Here is a 21,048-nt window from a genome sequence, read left to right on the forward strand (position 1 = left end):
AAGACAATTTTTTAAGTGGGAAAAATAGTTGTACGTTTATATATTGATGGGAAAAAGCCAGTAGAGTCAGATGATACGGGACAGAGATTAGAGGAGCAACTTTGTTGATGAGGTATGAGCGGATGGGATCTTTTACGGAATGAGAGCTTGGCTTTGGTCAGGACGCTAACGTGCATCCAGAATGAGAAACGAGAAGCACAGCATGGGCACCAAGGCAGAGAGATGGATGGATGTGGTGGAACCTGGTGGAGATTCTCTCGGATGGCCTCTTTTCCTCAGTGAATTAGGCAGCAAGGTCAGCTGGATGGAAGAAGGGATAGAAATTTAGAGAAGTTGGGGGGCGTTGATGCACTAGTCATCTCGGGACACTTAACCTTGAGTGTGTATCAGAATCACCTAGAGAGTCTGTTCAAGCCCCATCCAGAGTTTCTGGTTCTGGAGGGCTGGGTGGGCCTGAGAATCTGAGTTTCTAGGAAGTTTCTGGGTGGTGCTGAGGCTGCTGGTCTAGGGATGACCCTTTGAGAACTAGCTAGTATGGCCCAGTGGGTGGGAGAGCGAGTGTATGAACTGTGGACAGACAGTAGGGTTGTTAGGCAGCTTCAAGGACTGGTTTGAGGTTGGAAATCAGGGATTGAAAGTGTTTCCATTCAGTATTCTTCCTCATCACATTCACAGTCACTGTCCCTGGGTGGAGTCCTGTCTTTTTCTTTTTTTAACTTTTTATTTTGTATTGGGGTATAGCCAGTTAACGATGTTGTGGTAGTTTCAGGAGGACAGCAGAGGGTCTCAGCCATACATACACGTGTATCCATTTTACCCCTAAAGTCCCCTCCCATCCAGGTTGCCCCATGACATCGAGCAGAGTTCCATGTGATGTACAGTAGGTCCTTGTTGGTTATCCATTTTATTTATTTTTAAAACTTTTTATTTCGTATTGAGGTATAGCCAATTAATAGTGTTGTGATAGTTTCTGGTGAACAGTGAAGGGACTCAAGCCATACATATAATGTATCCATTCTCCCCCAAACTCCCCTCCCATCCAGTCTGCCCCATAACATTGAGGAGAGGTCCCTGTGCTATATAGTAGGTGCTGTTGGTTATCCATTTTAAATATAGCAGTGTGTACCTGTCCATCCCAAATCTCCCAACTTCCCCTTCCCTTCATTCTGCCCCCGCCATCCAGCAAGTTCATGTCTGTGAGTCTCTTTCTGTTTTGCAAGTAAGTTCATTTCACATATAAGGGATGTTGTACGATATCTGCCGAATTTCCGTTTGACGTATGAGTCTCCCAATTCTTCCCCTTAAAAAACCCATAAATCTCTAAATCTCTTAGCTCTCTTCTCTTCACAGTTCTCTTGGAAGAGTTGTGCACACTGTCTCCCCACCTCCCCATCTATTCTTCAGACAGCTGGGAACCACCTGCACCCACTTGGCATCCTTTTCTGCTTGCTCGCTCCAATGGGCCTTTTCAGTCGTACTCGATTACTAGACCTCTTGCAAAGTTGAGACTGCCTACAGATTGTGTGATAATGCTTTTCTCCTTTACTCCCTGCTACCTCCTTCTCATTCCCCCTTTCCTCTGGTGTTGCTTCATTCTCAGTTTTCAGAGAGCTTATAGCACCGTGGTTGTTATACTTGCAGACTGTGTACTGTAGATTTCCTGAGGTAACTTCTGATTCCTCTGGTTACTAGCGTGAGCCCTGCAATTTTTACATCTGTATCTTCATACTATAACAAAAAATGGGGGACTTCCCTGGTGGCATAGTGGATAAGAATCTGCCTGACAACACAGGGGACAAGGGGTTTGATCCCTGGTCTGGGAAGATCCCATATGCCCCGGAGCAACTAAGCCCGTGGACCATAACTACTGAAGCCCATGTGCCCTCAAGCCAACAAGTCAGGACTGCTGAACACATGTGCTGCAGATGTTGAAGCCCCTGCCCCTGGAGCCTGGACTCTGCAACAAGAGAAGCCACCGCACCACAACTAGGGAGTAGCCCCCGCTCACCACAGCTAGAGAAAGCCTGTGTGTAGCAACAAAGACCCAGTGCAGCCAAAAATAAATAGGTAGATAAGTATAGCAGTGTGTGCGTATCAAAAAAGATATTTAAAAAAATGGGGATAGTAGTATCTGCTTCCTCATGGAGTTGATTTGAGGACTATATGGGTTCATATAGGAAATTCTCGGGCAGTCCAGTGGTCAGGACTCCATGCTTTCACTGCCGAGGGTGCGGGTTCAATCCCTCATCGGGGAACTAAGATCCCGTAAGCCATGTGGCATGGTGAAAAAAGAAAAGTTCATATAAACAAAAAGCTTTCAGTGGCACTTGGCATGTAGTGAGTGTCTGAGCTCATCTGATCTCCCGCTCATTCATCAGCTATTACTTGTATGGGCTGATGATGCCCAAATGTGTACTCACTCCTGAGTACCGGTCATAGTCATCCAACTGCCTCCTGACATACCCTTGGACATCACATCAGTACCTCAATCTGAGCGTGTCTGAACCTTTAAACTTGCCATTTTCCATTCCATTTGCTCCCCTTCCTTTAATCCCCACATCTATGAATGGTGGCATCATCTATCTAGTTTACTACCAAAAATTTGCTAGTTTTCAACTTCTCTCCTCCCATAGTTCTCAAACAGAGGTATTCTCTTAGTCTATCAACTCAGATAAACAGGAAACTAATGTGTTTTTTTTGTGTAATATGGCTACATTTCTATGTGGCTGCTGTTTAGTTGCTAGGTTGTGTCTGACTCTGCGACTCCATGGACTGTAGCCTGCCAGGCTGCTCTGTCCATGTGCTTTCCCAGGCAAGAATATACTGGAGTGGGTTGCCATTTCCTTCTCCAGGGGATCTTCCTGACCCAGGGATTGAACCTGAGTCTCCTCCGTGGCGGGCGAATTCTTTCCTACTGACCTACCTGGGAAACCATTCTATGGAGCCAGCCCCTATTTAACTGGAGTGGTGGACAGCTGAGTTTCAGTCCGTTGATGGAGTTGCCCTTCCTTTCTTCAAGGATTGCCTGAACTCTGAGGGGTGTCCCATACATATTTACTAAAGCCCTGGAGGAAGTGGCCCTTGTTATTGGGTTGGCCAAAAAGTTCATTTGGGTTTTTCTGTAAGATGTTATGGAAGAACCCAAATGAACCTTTTGGCCAACCCAATGTTAAATGGCCACCCAAGTGTCCACTGGGATGTATGCTGCCTGGTTCCTGCTTGTGTGACCTTGTTAGGTCTGATGTGTCTCTGCTGCCTCTTGGTCACTCTTGGACACGTGAGAATTATTCTGCCTATTCCAGGCCCCAGAATAGCAGGAGAAAGCATGACGCTCTCCAAGGTTCCAGCTCTCTCCAAAATAGGCTGCTCTCTGCAGTCACTTCCTCTCCCTGTCCTCTATCTTAGGATCTACCCCTGGTTGGGTGGTAGGGCCCCCTTGTGGTCAGATCTCAAAACCTTCTCTGGGTTTTTTTCTGTTTCTGGGCTTCACCTCTGGCTTGTGTATGCAGGTGGTGCTGGTGGTCATGCCAACGGGAGGCCTGGCTTTACCCAAGACATCTTCTCTACACCTTCTCTCCAGGCTGTGAGTTCTTTCTGTCTTGTGAAGAGTCTAGGCTAATGGAGCATAAAGGCCAGAGCTGGCTTCCCATTTTCCCCCCCTTTTTTTAAAAAAATAATTTTATTATATATTTATTTTTGACTGTGCTGGGTCTTCGTTGTTGTGTGGGCTTTTTTCTAGTTGCAGAGCCCAGTCTTCCCTTTGTGGTGGCTTCTCTCGTTGCGAAGCATGGGCTCTAGGGCACGTGGGCTTCAGTAGTTGTGTTTCCTGGGCTCTAGGGCACAGGCTCAGTAGTTGTAGCGCGTAGACTTAGCTGCTCCGTGGCTTGTGGGATCTTCCGGATTCTCCACCACTTAGCTACGAGGGAAGCCCTGTCCCCTGGTTTTTGCTGTCACGTCCTTTTACTGAGGCATGTGCACAAAACTTTGGCTGGTTAAAGTAAGGCTATAGGGGTCAAGGGAAGCCGACAAAAGTAAAATTTAAAAATATCATCGTACTGTATCCACTGCATCTTGTGGGGACCATGTCTTTTTTATTCTCTTTCTTTTGTTCCCCTCAGGTTCCCCTCTTACTGCCTCCGTTGCTTCTTAGTTCCAAGTTTTTTTTTTTTTTAAGATTTTTTTGGTGTTGACCATTTTAAAGTTTTTATTGAATTTGCTACAGTATTGTTTCTGTTTTCTGTTTTAGTTTTCTGGCTATGAGGCATGTGGGATTTTGGCTCCCCCCAACCCTACATTGGAAGGCAAAGTCTTAACCACTAGATTGCCAGGGCAGTTCCCAGAGTTTCATTCTCATATTTCTCCTGGTTTGGCAAAATTTTCTTCCCAATCCTGAGGGTCAGGTTTCAGGAAAACAACATGAGGTTTTTATGGCTGAAGACCTTTAATAAAAAAAATAAGTTTAGAAAGACTGAGTGACATATCCAATGTCTGATAAATATTTTATCTTGACTAAAACCAATGCTAACATTTAGCACTCACACTAAAGGAAGTGTCAGTAACATTTTACAGATCTGAAGTTAGCAGTAATATGTATATTATAATTTCTATTTGTCATCCCTGGGTGGTTTCACTTCTTTGGGGTTTCCCTGCAGTTTCAAGAGTCTAGTTGGTTTCAATGCAGGTGACATGTTAGGGTTTCTCTTCATGCTCGGTGCCTTCTGCAGGCATGTCTCCCGAGCTTTAGGATTTCCAGATGCTATGGCCCCACTGTCTCATTCCCTCGTGGTCTCCAAGCCGACTTTGCGGAATCCTTTACAAAGGGTGCCGGCCTGAGATCACATCCTATGATTTTTGACACCTTGGTAAGGAGAAGCAGGAAAAACCATTCTTTAAAAGTTGCCAGCACAGGGGCTTTCCTGGCAGTTCAGTGGCTAAGACTCCGTGCTCCTAGTGCAGGGGGCCTGGGTTTGTTCCCTGGTCAGGGAACTAGATTCCATATGCTCCAACTAAAGACTCGGCGAAGTCAAATAGAAATAATAAATATATTTTTGAAAAAGTTGCAAGCACATTTTCAGTTTATAGAGAGGGAGAGACTTCCCACTGGAGCTGACTGATTCTTTGCTTTGGGAAAATCACCACAAAGAGGTTTTAATTTCCTACTCTTGGAGCAAGTATCCATCACTGAACTGAGAGGGTTGTTAGATCTGGCGGGTGGGAATGGTTTTCTGGCCTTCTAGCTTTTTTAGAAGGCGCTGGGGAGAAAGTATGCCTTGGCTATGAGTTTTGAGTGCCCTGGCTGGGTCTCCGCCCAGCGTATGTGTACAGGATCTGAAGTGTGAGACAGGGACCTGGGGAGCGGGGGCAGGAGGTGCTAGAAGGTGAGAGGGAGCTGGTGGGTGGTGGACGTCCTTCAGGCCTACTCAGGGCCCAGACGGCCGGCTAACACAGACATTTTCAAATGAACTGAGTTGGCGTGTGTCATGAGTCTGAGTGTGGGTGGCCTCTTAGGGTTAGAGGCGTACCCCAGCCCATGCCTCTGAAGGAAGTGGACTTTCTGCTGTTAGTTGTGCTGAGACAGGAAGTAAAGAATGGGGGGTGATGGGTCTTAGACTCTTGGGGAGGAGAAGCTTTCCTCTTTCTGGGCTTCCTGACACTGTGTTCTGGGCTCTGAGGGGTTGGTGTGCTCAGAGCGTTCCTGGAGCTGACCCTCACCTGAGGGAGCAAGGCTGAGGGGTGTCCCTATTTAAGGCCCTCCTTCTCTTCACAAGTTTGGCTGAGGTGAATAGCTCTGCTTCATAAGGGCAGAGGTTCAGACCACCATGGTTCCTGCCCTTGGCCTGGCCCAGCTCCGTCCAATAGAGCTTTCTGTGAGGAGGGAGCATCACCAGCCACATGTGCTGTTGCGCGCTTGAAGTGTGACTGTTGCGGCTGAGGAACTGAAAATTTAATTTACCTAAGTGTTACTTGTTTATGTCTAAATGCACACATGTGGCTAGTGGCTACCATACTGGACAGCTAGGGTCTAGATGGCAGAAAGCCATGAAGCGTTAAAGCCCAAAGCCTGAACCCAGAGCTGTGATGCTGGCTGTCGTTATCAGAGGATACGGAGGTGCCAAGAAGCTGTGTCACCCTGTGTGGGGGGTGGAGTTGTCCCAGAAGGCCCCACAGCAGGAGGCGCCAGTGTCCTAAATGTGCCAAGGCTGCAGCTGACACCCCAAGAGCCCAGGACAGTGGGACCAAGTGTCAGGTCATAATTAAACTGACTGCCCACCATCCCATAGTGAGTGCCTCAGGCCCTGTCCTCCCTGTCCGGCTCAGTTACCAGTGGTCCAGAGAACTCAGCATTTCTCTTCTGTGGCATCTCCTTACTCAACCAGTTCCCGTCTCCACCTCCCCAAAACCCTCTCACCCCCGGACACTTCTCTGGGGTGGACAAGCTCTGCTTTGTTCTCAGCCTCTTCTCCGGAGAGTCTGAGTGCCGGCCTTCAGTGAAACCCATTGTCCCTTGAGGACATTGTTTCCCTTGAGGCCTCCTTCAGTGGAATCTGCCTTTTTTTAAACTGGAAGATAATTGCTTTACCCTGTTGTGTTGGCGTCTGCCACACAGCAATGCGAATCAGCCATAATTATATATATGTGTGTGTGTGTATGTATGTGTGTATATATATGTGTATGTATGTATCTCCCTTCCCTCCTGAGCTTCCCTCCCCTCTTCCAATGGAGTCTGCTTTTACTCCATCCCTCACACATCTCAGGGTCAGGAGGTGGGGTTTGGGTGTCCTAGGGCTGCCGGGACAAATGACCATCTCTTAAAGCAACAGAAATGTTTTTTTTAGACTTACACTTTTGGCCAGAAGTCCAAAATCAAGGTGCTTCCAGGGCCATGCTCCCTCTGAAGCCTCTGGGGGAGGGTCCTTCCTGGCCTCTTCCAGCTTCTGGTGGTCCCCGGTGATCCTTGGCTGGGGGCAGCACCACTCCAGTCTTTCCTCCATCTTCACATGGCTGTCTTCTCTCTGTGTCTCCTGTTTCTCTGTTCAAATTTCCCTTTCTCATAAGGGCACCAATCTTTGGATTAGGGTCCACTCTAATCCTATGGGCTTCCCTGGTGGCCCAGAAAGTAAAGAATCTCTCTGCAATGCAGGATCCCTGGGTTGGGAAGACCCCCTGGGGAAAGGAATGGCAACCCACTCCAGTATTCTTGCCTGGGAAATTCCATGAACAGAGGAACCTGGTGGGCTACAGTCCATGGTATGACTGTAGGATCCTATGACTTCATTTTAGCTTGATTACATCTGCAAAGACCCAGTTTCCAAATAAGGCTTCATTCATGGGTCATGGGGATTAGGACTTGAATGTATCTTTTTGGGGGAGGCTACACTTCAACCCCAAAATCACTGCAGATGGTGATTACAGCAATGAAATTAAAAGATGGTTACTCCTTGGAAGGAAAGTTATGACCAACCTAGATAGCATATTAAAAAGCAGAGACATTACTTTGCCAACAAAGGTCCATCTAGTCAAGGCTATGGTTTTTCCAGTGGTCATGTATGGATCTAATAGTTGGACTGTGAAGAAAGCTGAGCACCGAAGAATTGATGCTTTTGAACTGTGGTGTTGGAGAAGACTCTTGAGAGTCCCTTGGACTGCAAGGAGATTCAACCAGTCCATCCTAAAGGAGATAAGTCCTGGGTGTTCATTGGAAGGACTGATGCTGAAGCTGAAACTCCAATACTTTGGCCACCTCATGCGAAGAACTGACTCATTGGAAAAGACCCTGATGGTGGGAGGGATTGGGGGCAGGAGGAGAAGGGGACGACAGAGGATGGCATCACCGACTCGATGGACATGAGTTTGAGTCAACTCTGGGAGTTTGTGATGGACAGGGAGGCCTGGCGTGCTGCGATTCATGGGGTTGCAAAGAGTCGGACACGACTGAGCTGAACTGAACTGAACACTGCAACCCACAACAGGTGGGGGCCGTGTCCTTGCTGCCTTCCTCCCTGTGGAGGAATCCACTGGCCTCTGGGTGCCCTGTTGCCAGCCTTCCTCACTGCTGCCACCTGCTGGCCCCAGGTCACCGCTGCCTCCTGGCTCAGTGGCTTCCTGCCTATCATTCTCCATGATTTCAACAACCACGTGGATGCTCCTTCCAGCCCGCTGGCCTGTCAGCTTTTGGCCCCCTGTACCTTCTCTTTCTATGTGTAATCTGCCCACTCTCTGACCTTTTTACTTCCTGACACAGTTAAGACTCTAAAATGCATTTTACAAATTAAGTGCTCACATAAACACAGCAGAAAGTTCCCTTGTTTACTTAAAAAAAAAAAATTCTGTTAAAATACATAAAACAGTTTGGTAGCGTTAAGTACACTCCCATTGTTGTGAAACTGCCATCATCCATCTCCAGAATGCTTTTCATCTTGCAGAACTGAAACTCTGTACCCATTAAATAATGACTCCCCATCCCTCCTTCCCCCTCACCTCAACCTCTGGCAACCACCATTTTACTTTCTGTCTCTCTGAATTTGATTTTTGGCTTTTTTTTTTTTTTTTTTGGTGGTAAAAATATATATATATAAAATTTACTATCTTAACCATTTTTAAGCATATAGTTAAGTTGTGTTAAATAGCAACTTCTTTTTAAGGGTACATTTTGGTTCAGTTGTGAGTGAAGAAATTCCAAGTAACAGTTGCTCTAACACAGTATTCCATGGCTTCTCCGATCGCTCTACCATCATTAGGAATCCAAGCGTAGCATACAACTTCTATCTTGCAGTCCAAGATGGCTGCTCCAGTTCTAGCCATCAACTCCACATTTCAGCCAGCATGAAGATGAAAAGGGTTGAAAAGTACACGTTCTCCCTTTAAGAGCACTTCTCTGCTTGCAGTGCAGGAGACACGAGTTCGATTCCTGGGTCGAGACGATCCCCTGGAGAAGAATATTGCAGCTCACTCCCGTATACTTGCCTGGAAAATTCCATGGACAGAGGAGTTTGGCAGGCTACAGTCCATGGGGTCACAGAGTCAGACATGACTGAGTGACTGAACACACATACATAGAAATTATACTCATTATTTTGTGTTAATGTTCCATTGGACAGAACTTAGCCATATGTGCACATCTTGCTACAAGGGAGCTGAGAAATGTAGTCTTTATTCTGATCAAATGTAGTCTTTATTCTAGTTCAAATTTGTGGGTTCTATTGCTGAGAAAGAAGAGGAGAATGCATGTTCGGACACCACTAAGCAATCTGCCACAGCTTTGCTGCCTCCTAGCAACAATCACTGCGTTGAAATCAATTCCTGATTTCTTACTGGGCTGTAGATTCCTTCAGCCAGGGGCTGTGTCTTTGACCTCTTCGCACAGCTAGGTACTTAACATTTGTTGTACAAATAAATGTTCCAGTGCTACCATCTGATTTGATTTTTTTATTTTATTTTTGGCTGCGCTGCAAAGCTTGCAGGATCTTAGTTCCCTGCAGTGGGGGGTGTGGAATCCACTGGACCACCAGGGAGTTTCCTCCATCTTATTTTGGAAATCAGAGAAGTGAGGCATTGAAGGGTGAAGTGACTAGGATCTTCTAGCTCAGGTTTCCACTGAATACCAGAGGCTATTTGATTGACCTCCTCTGACCATGCGCACTGCCGGGCACTCCCACCTCCGCTGCTGGGCCAGGCCGGCCATCAGTGGCCCTTCAGGGTGGAGCCACACTTGGCCTCTGCAGAACTCTCCTGTTGGTTCTACTCTGCCCTCCCCAGCATGTGCCCATTTCTATACTTTCCCTGTCCCCAGGTCTTCCCTCTGCCGGGCAAAGATGCCTCCCAAGAGTCTTTTTTTTTTTTTAGTTTTTGGTTGTGCTGGGTTTTTGCTGCTGTGTGCAGTGGGCTTTCTCTAGTTGTGGTGAGCGAGGGCTGCTCTGTAGTTGCTGTGGGTGAACGTCTCATCTCGGTGGCGTCTCTCGTTGCAGAACACGGGCTCGAGGCCGCAGTAGTTGCAGCTCCAGGGTTCTAGAGCACAGGCTCAGTAGTTGTGGCGCACAGGCTTAATTGCCCCTCATCATGTGGAATCTTCCCAGACCGGGGATTGAATCCCAGTCCCCTGCATTGGCAGGCAGATTCTCTTACCACTGAGCGACCAGGGAAATCCTTCTGGGAGTCTTCACAGGACATGATCCTCCCGAGGGATGGGCATATTTGGGCCCTGAGAGCTCTGGGCAGGAGGCAGTCCCACCTTTGTCCTAAATCCTTGCTGGATTAGCAGGAGGGAGGACCTTTGTCACACTTTGCCAGAACTCAGGACTCCAGCCCCACAGATTCCTTAATGATAGATGAGAAAGTGGTTGACTCCTAACCTGGGACTTGCTTCCTTCACATGTAGAGAAACCTGCTCATTACAACATGGGAGTTGCAGACATAGGACAGGAACATCGTGCTGGTGGCGGTGGGGCAGGGGGGTAGGGTGGCTGGAGGATGCATGTCATGGGTCCCCTGGATGCTGGGTACATTTATTGGTTGGCCAGAGAGAGTCCCTGCGTCTCCCCATGGTGATCCCCTTGCCCTTCGTGAGGGAGCACCTGGGTGTTGGGAAGACCCTCACACCAGATGTTCAGATGTTCCTCTGTCTCAGTGACGGAGGTGTGGAGAGGAGCTTCTTTCTGTTTCCATTGAGCAAGCATTCTGTGCCCTAAGGGAGGGACCTAGACGGCCGAGGGGGACGTGGGGGAGGGGTGAGGAGGAGTGGGAAGGGGCTTGGTGGGGTGAGTCCTGGGCATCTGTGCAGGAACCAGGGACGGCTGGGGCTTAGCCCTCCCACCCCCCCCCCCCCAAATTTTAAACTTTTAATTTTGAATTGGGGTATAGCCGATTAACAATGTCGTGGTAGTTTCTGGTGAACAGTGAAGGGACTCGGCATCCATATGCCTGTACCTATTCTCCCCCAAAGCCCCCTCCCATCCAGGCCGCCACATAACACTGAGCAGAGTTCCATACAACAGGTGCTTGTTTGTTATCCATTTAAAATACAGCAGTGTGTACACGACCTTCCCAAAGTCCCTAACTACCCCTCTTTGTTATTAGCCAAGTCACCGTGGACGTGTCGCAGCGCCTTCAGGCTCTCCTGCCTTGACCCGAGAGGAGCTGACTGCCATCATAGCCTGCCTCTGAGAGCCCGCCGCAGCCCCGGCCCACAGTCTTTCGGGTCGGCTTGTGCTGTGAGGCCTGACAGCTCTGACTTTTAAGTCGTTGAGCCCCTTCTCAGGCCCAGGCCTGTTCCTCTCTTCTCCATCTCTGCCTTCTGGAGCCCCTGGCCCTCAGATGGCCTCTGTATCTTCTGAAGCTAACCCCACTCACTGTGGGCCTTGGGCTCTCCTTCTCCCGCTCCGCCCCACGGCGGTGGAGGGACCCTTGTGGGGTGGGGCACTAAATTCTTGAGGGGGACAGTGCCAGGGTGACAAAGACCCCGCAGGGGGCTCACGCAGGTGCCGGGGTCTCATGGCTTCTCACAGTCGAGGCTTGGCTTCCCAGTTCCTTCCAGGAAGTTCCTTCCAACCTGAACTCTTACTACCCCGAGTGTAGCATTTGAATTCCCTTCCCCTTCTAAAGGCTCTTTTGGCTCAGTGGTAAAGAATCTGCCTGCAATGCAGGAGACCTGGGTTCGATCCCTGGGTCGAGAAGATCCCCTGGAGAAGGAAATGGCAACCCACTCCAATATTCTTGCCGGGTGAATCCCATGGATGGAGGAGGCTGGCGGGCTACAGTCCATGGGGTTGCAAGAGTTGGTCATGACTTAGGGACAAAACCACCACCAAGCAAAGCAAAAGGGACCTGTGCCCAGGCCGGGTGCCCTGTACTGAATGTCTGACAGACCATGTGGGGTTGGGTAGGCCTCCATTTCTTGTTGGCCACAGTTTCTTTTCCTTGGGGGCTTCTCTTGCTCTCTTCTAACCCGGCCACTAGGGGCTTGGGAGTCGGTGGCGTGAATTTAGATCCTAGGCCTTTAAGCAAAAGCTCAGAAAAATCATCCTACCCAGCACTAAATATCAGATGAGTCAGATTCTGGGTAGTCACCACTCTCCTCCTCCAGATGCCCTGGCAGAGGCTGGAAGGATGTCTGGGAGCTGTGTCACTCTGCCAGCCACTGGGACCCCTGATGCCAGGGAGTGCTGTTGCCGTTTTACTCAGTGATTTTAGGGCCTGTGTTGTCTCCCCACCCCAGTGCTCTCTATGGCCATGCTGGACTTATGCTTGTCCTCACACCCTGGTGGATGAGGGCAGCTCCATGTAGCAGATGTAACCTGATGGGGCATTTCTGAGAACAAGCCCATCTGAGAAAGGCAGACTCCGCACCCTGGTGCTTGTTAGCCTATTCTGGACCAGTGCCACATGGCTTGGCCCACAGGTGTTGTGGGCAGGTGAGTCCGCATAGAGGGAATAAGCCTTTCTTTGGGCAAACGTGTGGTGGTAGAATGGTTGAGAAGCCAGGCGTGCAGTGGTCCACCCCTGGAGGCAGCGGGGAGAGGAAGGGCTGCTGAAGGCGGTGCGGGGGGGGACAAGAGGCAGGGGACTGGACCTCTTGGCTAAGGGAGGGGGGCGGGCAGGCCTGGAGAGAGGAGCAAAGCAGAGACCCACAGGTGGGAAGATTCCAGAGGCTTGGTTTTATTATACAGTATTCTTTTTCCTCAACGAGATGCCATAAGCTGTGCTGGCACTACACACGGTCACGAGACATGGCAGAGCCGCTGGGTGGGGAGCTGGGTGCTGGGAAAAGCCATCGCTCGAGATAGGTCCCACTCAAGGGTCTCACCCCGTGGCCTGCCTCAGGCCCCCCCGGGAGGTCCCTGAGAAGGCAGGCCTAAGGGGCAGGGGGCTGTCAGAAGGCTCAGGCACTGCTGGGGGAAAGGGGAAGAGCCTCCCGGAGAAACCCTGGGGCCAAACTCCGTGGGTCTCCTTCAGGGCCTCCAGCAGGCCTGAGTTCTGGAAGCTCATAGGACCTTGGGGTAAGCCCAGGAAGGGGCTTGTCCTCCTCTGCCACCTTCCTAGCTGCTGGTCGGGCCAGTGAGAGACACTGGACTCCCAGCTGTAGCTTCCTCTGTGGTGGGGGAGGGTGATGCACCCTCCACCTGCCTCCAACCCATCAGCACTGCTTCCCACACAATCGGCATCGTCACTGGACCAAACCCCGGGCCCAGGGCCCCTCGGCAGGGTAAGAAGATGGCATTCTTCTGTGGCAGGAAGTGCTCGTGGCGACGCTCGGTGTTCCCCTCATGCGATGGGCCACGCTAGGCGGTGCCCCCACATCTGGGGCCTTCAGGCGCCATCCCGCCTGCTCGGGCCAGACACACCCTCCCCCTCCTCATGCAGGGCTCTCCCAGGCCTCAGGTCCCCGCGGGCAAGGACGACGGCCTCCAGGGACTGATACCCCTACATCCTTCCACCCCTCCCATCCCCTCACTCTCCATCAGGTCTCCAACCCTGGCTTCCCCGTTCACAAACGCCCCAAGAAAAGGAAGGTTAAGCCCTAAATATAAACCAGACGGAAGCAGCTCTGGAACAAACAGTACAAGTAGCCAGTGGCGGGCAGAGGGGGTGTGAGGTGGCACTGGCGGAGGGGAGGGAATGGCATGCAACACTGGAATCCCTTAGGAGGGGAGGGGTCCCCATCGCTCCCCAAGGTGTGTGTGGGGTTGTGGGGAAGGGGGCTAGCCGACCCAGAGAAGCAGCATCTCTGGACTGGGCCTTGTGGCTTCCTGTGTGCTCCGTGGGCCCGAGCCGTCAGAGGGAGATGAAGTCCATGGCCTGCAGGAGAGGCAGGGAGAGCAGCAGCAGCAGCAGCCACGAGGTGTTCTGGATCAGCAGGCTTATGCCCCCACACCTGACCAGTTTATCTGTGGTGAGAGAATGGGGCAGACAGGCAGGGTGGGAATGGAGAGGGGCCGGACCCAGAGCAAGGGTGCTTTCCCCTGGGGAGGCTGGCGCCATAGTGTCTTGGCTGCAACCAGGGCCAGCCTGGTTGAACCAACCATCTTTCCCATTTGCAGGTTCCTGAGCTCTTGAAGGGCTTCCCTGGTGGCTCAGACAGTAAAGAATCTGCCTGCAACGCAGGAGACCCAGGTTGGATCCCTGGGTTGGGAAGAGCCCCTGGAGAAGGGAATGGCAACCCAGTCCAGTATTCTTGCCTGGAGAATTTCACGGACAGAGCCCAGTGGGCTACAGTCCATGAGGTCACAAAGAGTTGGACATGACTGAGTGACTAACACTTTCATCTTTTTTTTTTTTTTCCCTGAGCCCTTGAACACATATCATCACAAGAAAACTGCGGGTGAGGTAGCTAGAGCCATCCCGTTTTCCAGGTGGGGAGAAGGAGTTTTGGGGAGGCCCAGTGATTTGCCCACGCTCATAGGGGAAGCATCCACCACACTACTCCACCTGTCTGACTGTCCCCTTAGCCCTTCCCCCATTCAGGCTGGGGGTAGTGATTCCCCTGGGCACAGGCGGCAATAGGGGACAGGGGAGAGAGGTTACGGTGCTACTCTCCTCTGCGGCCCAGCCAAGAGGCCTGCCTGGTGTCCCAGCCGGCCCGTTCCTCCCCAGCTTGCCTCTGCCTGCCTACCTGATCTTGCTGGGGGCTTGCCTTACCTCTGATCACAGAGACATCCTTGTTGGAGACGGTGGGATTCGGGCCAGAGAGGCGGAGTTCACACGTGTAGACCCCCTCATCCTTGGTGGTGAAGTTGGACAGGTAGAGGACCTTGAGGTTGTACTTGCTGAGGAATTTGGTTCGGGAGCTGTATTCTGGCCTGGTGACCCCATTGGAGCCAGAGAGCACCCACTTCTTTGTATCACGGGTCAGGCTGAACTCATACTGAATGGGCGTGGTGGTGGTATTCTCATGATGGCAGTCTAGACGAAGGCTCTGATTCACCAGGCAGGCTGTCAGGCTGGTCACCTTCTGCCCACGGGCCACCTGTAAGACTGGAACCACCACTGCCCCCCTCTAAGCTGGGGAAGGACCTATAGAGCAGGGGGCCTCCCACCCACATTCACAGCAGAGGAAGGCCTGACCATGGAGGGCACCAGGGTCTGCTGCCAAGCACCTCTCCCTGCCCAAGGGGTCCCTGAGGGCCAGGGTACCGTCCCTTCTGCAGATTCCAGCCCATCTCCCTCTGTTCTAGTCCTGGGGTCCCGCCAGTGTGTTCCAGGGGCAGGAGATCTTGGGGGAGTTGACACTACATCGTGATCTGCATTTGCAGATTCCAACTTAGTATGGGGCAGGCTTAGTGAACTGTTTCTAGAAATGGTCCCAGGTGGTCAGAAAACCAACTAGATTGCTCAGCTGTCTTAGATTGCCCTCTCTCCCTTAGTCACCTACACCTTCTGAGTTCTTGAGGAAGAAGCTAGCTTTTCTGAAAAGAAAGCAGCCAGGGAGCTTGGAATCCCAGCCCTATCCCTTGCCCGATACCTGTCAGCAGGAGGGCGATGCCGATGGTAGGGTTCATGGTGCCGAGAGCTCAGTCCTGGATCTGGGGCGGAACAAGATGGGAATCAGCCAGGAGGTAGGGCAGGTGTGCCCAGACTTACTGCCAGGGCTGGGGGCCCTCGGGAGACATCCCATAATGGCCATCCAAGCCCCTCTCTACAGCCCTCTCCCCTCCGCACCTCAGTGAATGGGACACTGCCGCGCAGCTCTTCCCTGTCAGGGAAAGCGAGGGGGTAGGAGAACACACCCTTCTGTGGTGTGTGTGTATATGAGCATTTACTAGCTGGGTGGCTTTGAATAAGTGACTTTAACTTGATCATTTCCAAGGCAGGGATCTCCTACTTTTTTTATCGTAAAATTTGCAGAAACACAATTTATCTTAACCATATATATTAAAAAAAAAAAAAAATTGGCTGCATCAGGCAGCGTGGAGTCTTAGCCGCTGGACCACCAGGAAGTCACTGTTAATTGTTTTTAAGTGTACAGTTCAGAAATGTTAAGTTCATCCACACTGTAGTGCAGCCAATCTCCAGAACCCTTTTGTTGAGGAAATTAAAATGGAGGAAGTCTTGTTCAGGCTTCAGAAGCAGGAGAGCAGGCCTCTGACCTGCCTGGACACGGCCCGGATTCTGTGCGTTCCTGCAAGCACAGCTAGTCAGGCGACACTTTAGTTAAGAAAAAAGAGCGGGTCTTGGAATTCCTGAACCCCTGAGGGTCTGGCCAATCCCCCAGGGTCTAGTGAAATCCTATGACTCATAAGGTGAAACAAACAGCATTGTAAGAAGGTTAAATAAGTAAAACCAGAAGAGCATTTCTGCATGCAAACAAATGGTGCTATCACTGTAAGGCCCGGGATTATAAGCAGGAACCCCCAAAACTGCAATTTGAAGTCTCACCAGATAAGTGGACACTCAGCCTGGGACACTTTCCCAACTGGGACTCCAGACTGCTGTTACTTGGGACTTCCCAGTGCTGTTTAAGTCTGGATGTTGGTTGGCCCAATTTGGTGATGTATGTGCTGTTACTTTACTGTTTCTATTTCTCTTTTCTTTTAATGACTATATATTAAAATTAAGTTAAATAAGCCTCTATTAAATATTGAAATTGTTTATGTATTTATTTGTGATTTCTTTTGTTAAGGATCCTTCGATCTGAAATGAAAGTTCAGCAAAACACCTTTTCATCTTGCAAAAACCAGAACTCTCTACCCATGAAACAAAACCTTATTCAGGGCCTTCCTATTTCTTATTCTGAAGAAACTCCCCAATGCCCAAACAGTTCCTGGCATATAACAGATGCCTGAAAGATACTGAATGAACCTGGCTTTAGATACCCACCGGGTTGTGATGTGGCTTAAGGAAAATGACAAACATCTAGCACTGTTCAAGAGTTAAGTGATCCACAAGCGTTCATCTCTGACCAGCTGTGTGGCTGGAGATGATGGTTGGGTGGTCAGTCATGTGTGTGTGGGGGGGGGGGGGCCCACTTGGCACACAGCTAAACGTGTCTCCGGTTGTGTGTGCGGAAGGTGACAGTGGTCTCCTATTGCATGTGGTCTCTGCATCGGAACCAAGACATTTTCTATTGTTCAGCTCTCTGGGCAGGGTTCCTGGACCTGCAATTTTCCAGTCCGGCTTCTGGTAGCCTCTCTGCCCCCATCTTTTTTTGCAGCCTGGGCTCAATCAGTATCCTGGCGAGGCAACAGAGCGGGTAGACTAGCCTGTCTGCAGCAGCACTCGCCAGGGAGAGGCCACAGGAGGGCCGTGCCCGGGTGCTAGCGCTCCCGTGCGCAGTGCGCGCCGCTAGCCGCGTCCAGGTCCCCGGCGCTCTGCCCAGTGCGGGGAGGGAGGGGCGAGGCTGGGGTCCCCGGGCGCCTGCGCTGCAGTCAGTTCCCTTTCAGACCTCCGCCGAAAGGGACCCGGAGGTGCTGTTGGGGAAGAAAGGGGGAGGGGGGCAACATCTGGTTTTGATTAGCAGACACCGAGTTACAGAGGCGGGTGGCGAGCTTGGGATCTAGAGAAAAAGGGGGAAGGCGGCTAGAACTAGAAAGGAAGAAATGGGGCTGGAGCTGGAAGGGATGCAGAGCGGAAGGGTGGGGTGGACGCTATAGGGGAGGCACCGTCCGTTAGCGTTTCCCTGGCCTTGTGTCCCCGCAGCTCAGAACCCGGAGAAGCTTCGCGCTCCCTCCCGCTCTAGCTCGCATTCGACTAACCCCACCCTTATTCCGTTTCCCTATTCCAAGTCTCTTCTTTCCCAATTGAGGTCCCCCTTCCCCCTCGCTTATCCTTTTCCGGTTCTCGCCTCCCCTGTCTGCCGGCCTTTCTCCCGGTCCCCCGCCGCCCCACCCGGCCCCGCGGCACTGCGGTTTCCCGTTCCTTGGATGCCCCGCACCCAGCCCGCCGCGGGGTCGCAGGGCAGAGATTGCCTTCAGTTTTCGGTCCTCCGTTCCCCTAGTCTCACCCCGCCTCACCACCCCTCGCCTTTACGATCTGGGTTTGGGTACATCTGGGTGGAGAGCAGAACCCAAGCCTGTCCTTGCCGCCCTCTTCCCGGTTCTCCTCCAGCACTTCAGTCCCAGGTAAACGTCTCCCAGCGGGCGAAAGGTGAGCCGCGGCTCCCGCCCCTGCCTTGCAGGCAGGCCCCTCTCCAAGCACTGCGCAGCTCCTTCCCAGGGCGCCCTCGGTCCGTTTTCCGAAGCCTCGGGTCGGAAGGGCTGGCTTGGGCGCCAGTGACCTAGCCATCCCTGCGCCCCGGGTCCCGCCCTGGCTCCAGCTCCCACCTGGCCTCCGGTCCTCCGCCGCTGCAGCCGCCCGCAGACGCGCCGCCGCCTCCAGTTGCTGCACCGTGCCCCGCGCCCGCAGTTTTCACCAGGGGTGGGAGAGGGGGAGCGGGGAGGGCCCGGGGGCTCGGCCAATCAGAGGCTGAGCGGCCTCGAAAAAGGGTGGTGGAGGGGGGAGGAGGCGGTCCGAGATAGACGTGAAAGAGGGGACTTCTGCAGCAAAAGGGGGCCGCCATCCTGTGGCCGTCTGGCCTGGTCTGGGAGGGCAGGGTTCTGGACTGTGGAGATCGGGCTGGGGTCGCTCAGGGAACGCTAGCCGCCTCCGAGAGCCCCGCCACGACCACTCCCCTTTTAAGGCTTTAACCCTTTCTTTTGACCTAGGTTTCCGAAGCCTGCGCGAAAATCGAGGGGGTAAGGAATGGTCGATGGAAGCCAGCTGCTGGGCCCCCTTAGGCAGCGCCCACGCCTCCTCTTTTCCGTTTCAGCTAGAACCTATCTCCGCGGGAGCAGCCAGTGAGAGGTGTTTGGTGTTGGAATATTCCAGGTTTTCTCCAAAGGAAGATAGTGGGGTGTTTTTCCACATGGCAGTAGCCCTCAAGGGCAGCACTTGGTTTTTCCTGGTCCCCAGCCCTGCCCCAACTCCTCACCCAGCCTAGAACACCCATCTCTTAAGAGGCTTTCTGCTCTGGGGCACTGTGTCCCTCAACTCCGGGGCTGGCACTTCCTGGTGCAGGCATCTAGAAGGTTCTTCTCAATTTCATGTTCCCCTCTTACCCCTCACACCCACCCAAGTCCCTGAGTGCTGTGTCCCTGGCCTTCAGACAAGAGGAGGGGTGCTGTCCTTTATAAAACACTCTGCTTGGCCCGTTCCATCCATGGCCACAATCTGCTGGGATCATCTCATCCCATTTCATGGCTAAGAGGTGGAGAGATGGCCAGTCGCCCTCTTGGGCTATGGAGCCCCAAGTCTTGGGAGCCCCAAGTCTTTGGTGCTGAGCTATATTCCACTGCTGCATCTCAGCCCAGGGGAAGGGGAAATTCTGGAACTGTGGGAAGGGAGAGGAGACAGGACCACTAGAAAGAATAGCAGATACCATGCTTTTAATCCTCTGGGGCATCTGTCCTTGCTCCATTTATTTGAAGTCACCAGAAGCCCTTGGACTTTTTTTTTTAAATAGCCAGTGCTGATGACTTGTGTCTCCAATTTTTTTTTTTTGGAACAAAGGTTTATTTGATTAATTTGCATCCTCGTGGCCTCTTTGTGAATTCTGGTTGGGACATCCTGTGGGCTGACCCTGCCCCCCTCCCCGCCCTCCCCTGCCTAGCCATTCTCCTGTTTCTTCACAGAGATCGGTGTTGGCACCTTCTCGGCCGTTTCCATTACTGTAATGGTACTGTTGGAAGCCATCCCTGGGCTAGCAAGTGGGAGATTCACCTCCTTCTCCCTCCCTTGGAGGTTAGGTGGCCTCCCAGCACTTAGAGTGATGCAACTTTCTAACTGGAACAAGCCTCACAGATGGTCCAGTCCTCAGAGCCTTGGCTCTGGTAAACAGCAGGAGCTCCTGGAGCACTTTATGAGAAAGGTAGGTGCTCCTGCCCACCCAGGATTTCCCTAGCCTAGTAGTAGGGCTGCCCGAGTCTACATTTCCCGGACTTCCAGGACGGGGAACTACAGATCATCCCTTTTCATAGATGAGATGACCTGGCTTCTCATTGTCTGGAGAGTAATTTTTTAAAAAAGTATTTATGGATTTAATTTTGGCTGTTCTGAGTCTTTGGTGCTGCGCACAGACTTTCTCTGGTTGTGGTGTGTGGGCTTCTCCTTGCGGTGACCTCCCTTGTTGTGGAGCACCGGCTCTAGAGACCGAGAGCTTCAGTAGTTCCGGCACGTGGGCTCAGTAGTTGCACCTGTGGGCTTCAGAGCGCAGGCTCCGGAGTTGAGGCGCACAGGCTTAGTTGCTCCGTGGCGTGTGGAACCTGGAATCTTCCCGGACCAGGGGTTGAGCCAGTGTCCTCTGCATCGCAAGGCACATTCTTAACCGTTGGACCACCAGGAGAGCCCTGGAGGGTAATTTTTAAGTCCCTGGATGTCCTACCCCTGGTGGCCGACCTCCACCACCACCTCAGTCTTTCCCATTCTTCTTCCTGCTGCATTCTGGACACTAGCCTCCTCCTTGGCACTCCACTCTGTCTTCTTTCCTGCTCACCAGCTTTCTGGTTCTCAATCCAGGGATCTTTCCTATCAAAACACAGTTGCTTTAGTTGCTTTTGCTTCAGCCTAACCCTGCCTCCTACCCCCATGCGGTTGGAGATGGTTCTTTTTTCCTTTGGGCAAGACATGAGGATACTCACAGGCCCCTTAACAACAGAATATATCTGGGTTCTGTCTGGATAAGACCCTGGGTGCTCTGTTTCCCACTCTATGGCCCAGCCGCTGAGTGTTGCTGGGTGGAAGGCCTAGCTGTGCTATTTTGTTAAGATTTCAAGGACCTGGCCTATTTTCTGGGTCCCCAAGCACTTTACTTCAGGAAGGGGAGGGGAGTGTGGCAACGTGTGTCTGCTAATCCAAGGTGTCTGACTGGATGGAGTTAATGGCTCGAATGATCCATTTAGGGGCTGGGATGGAACACAGGGTCCTGATGGGGAGGAGATTTTAAAACTCCCATTTTCTGTTGGCACAGGATAGGAGTGCTGAAAGTAGGAAGGAGGGGTTTATTCACCCAAGGCAAGATTTCCCGACTTACTGTGGCTGCCCTGCGGGTCCCTTAGGTCTTTCCTCTCCCATCACCTCCAGGTG

At 51.7% G+C, this 21,048-nt stretch overlaps 2 protein-coding genes across 3 annotated transcripts in view; one reads left to right on the forward strand and one right to left on the reverse strand.

Moving 5' to 3' along the window:
* Window positions 1-12,630: 12,630 nt before the first annotated feature.
* THY1 (Thy-1 cell surface antigen) lies at window positions 12,631-18,385 on the reverse strand. 2 transcript variants are annotated; one of them, XM_043901016.1, is made up of 4 exons: window positions 18,252-18,385; window positions 15,455-15,515; window positions 14,632-14,979; window positions 12,631-13,880 (listed from the first exon to the last, which is right to left on the reverse strand). In XM_043901016.1, exons 2-4 carry the CDS (start codon window positions 15,489-15,491, stop codon window positions 13,768-13,770), a joined length of 498 nt encoding a protein of 165 aa, XP_043756951.1. In that variant the 5' UTR covers window positions 15,492-15,515; window positions 18,252-18,385; the 3' UTR covers window positions 12,631-13,767. The 2 variants fall into 2 exon arrangements, with proteins under 2 accessions (XP_043756951.1, XP_043756961.1); XM_043901026.1 differs by having other exon boundaries at window positions 14,632-14,967; window positions 18,252-18,384.
* Window positions 15,531-21,048, forward strand: part of LOC122701740 — a 48,927-nt gene continuing 43,409 nt past the window's right edge. The window contains exons 1-4 of the mRNA XM_043915007.1: window positions 15,531-15,548; window positions 17,927-18,050; window positions 18,633-18,662; window positions 19,599-19,834. Coding sequence (XP_043770942.1) covers window positions 15,531-15,548; window positions 17,927-18,050; window positions 18,633-18,662; window positions 19,599-19,834 — 408 coding nt within the window. The remainder of the gene's footprint in view (window positions 15,549-17,926; window positions 18,051-18,632; window positions 18,663-19,598; window positions 19,835-21,048) is intronic.

This window comes from Cervus elaphus, chromosome 1 (assembly GCF_910594005.1).
Source record: "Cervus elaphus chromosome 1, mCerEla1.1, whole genome shotgun sequence".
NCBI lineage: Eukaryota > Metazoa > Chordata > Mammalia > Artiodactyla > Cervidae > Cervus > Cervus elaphus.

Excerpts from the sequence above, each read along its gene's own strand:
- THY1 (XM_043901016.1), bottom strand. The coding sequence starts at position 15,491 with ATGAACCCTACCATCGGCATCGCCCTCCTGCTGACAG. Across the intron at positions 14,980-15,454 it reads CATCGCCCTCCTGCTGACAG|TGGTGGTTCCAGTCTTACAG; the intron begins GTATCGGGCAAG and ends AGAGGGGGGCAG. Across the intron at positions 13,881-14,631 it reads GGATGTCTCTGTGATCAGAG|ATAAACTGGTCAGGTGTGGG; the intron begins GTAAGGCAAGCC and ends CTCTCACCACAG.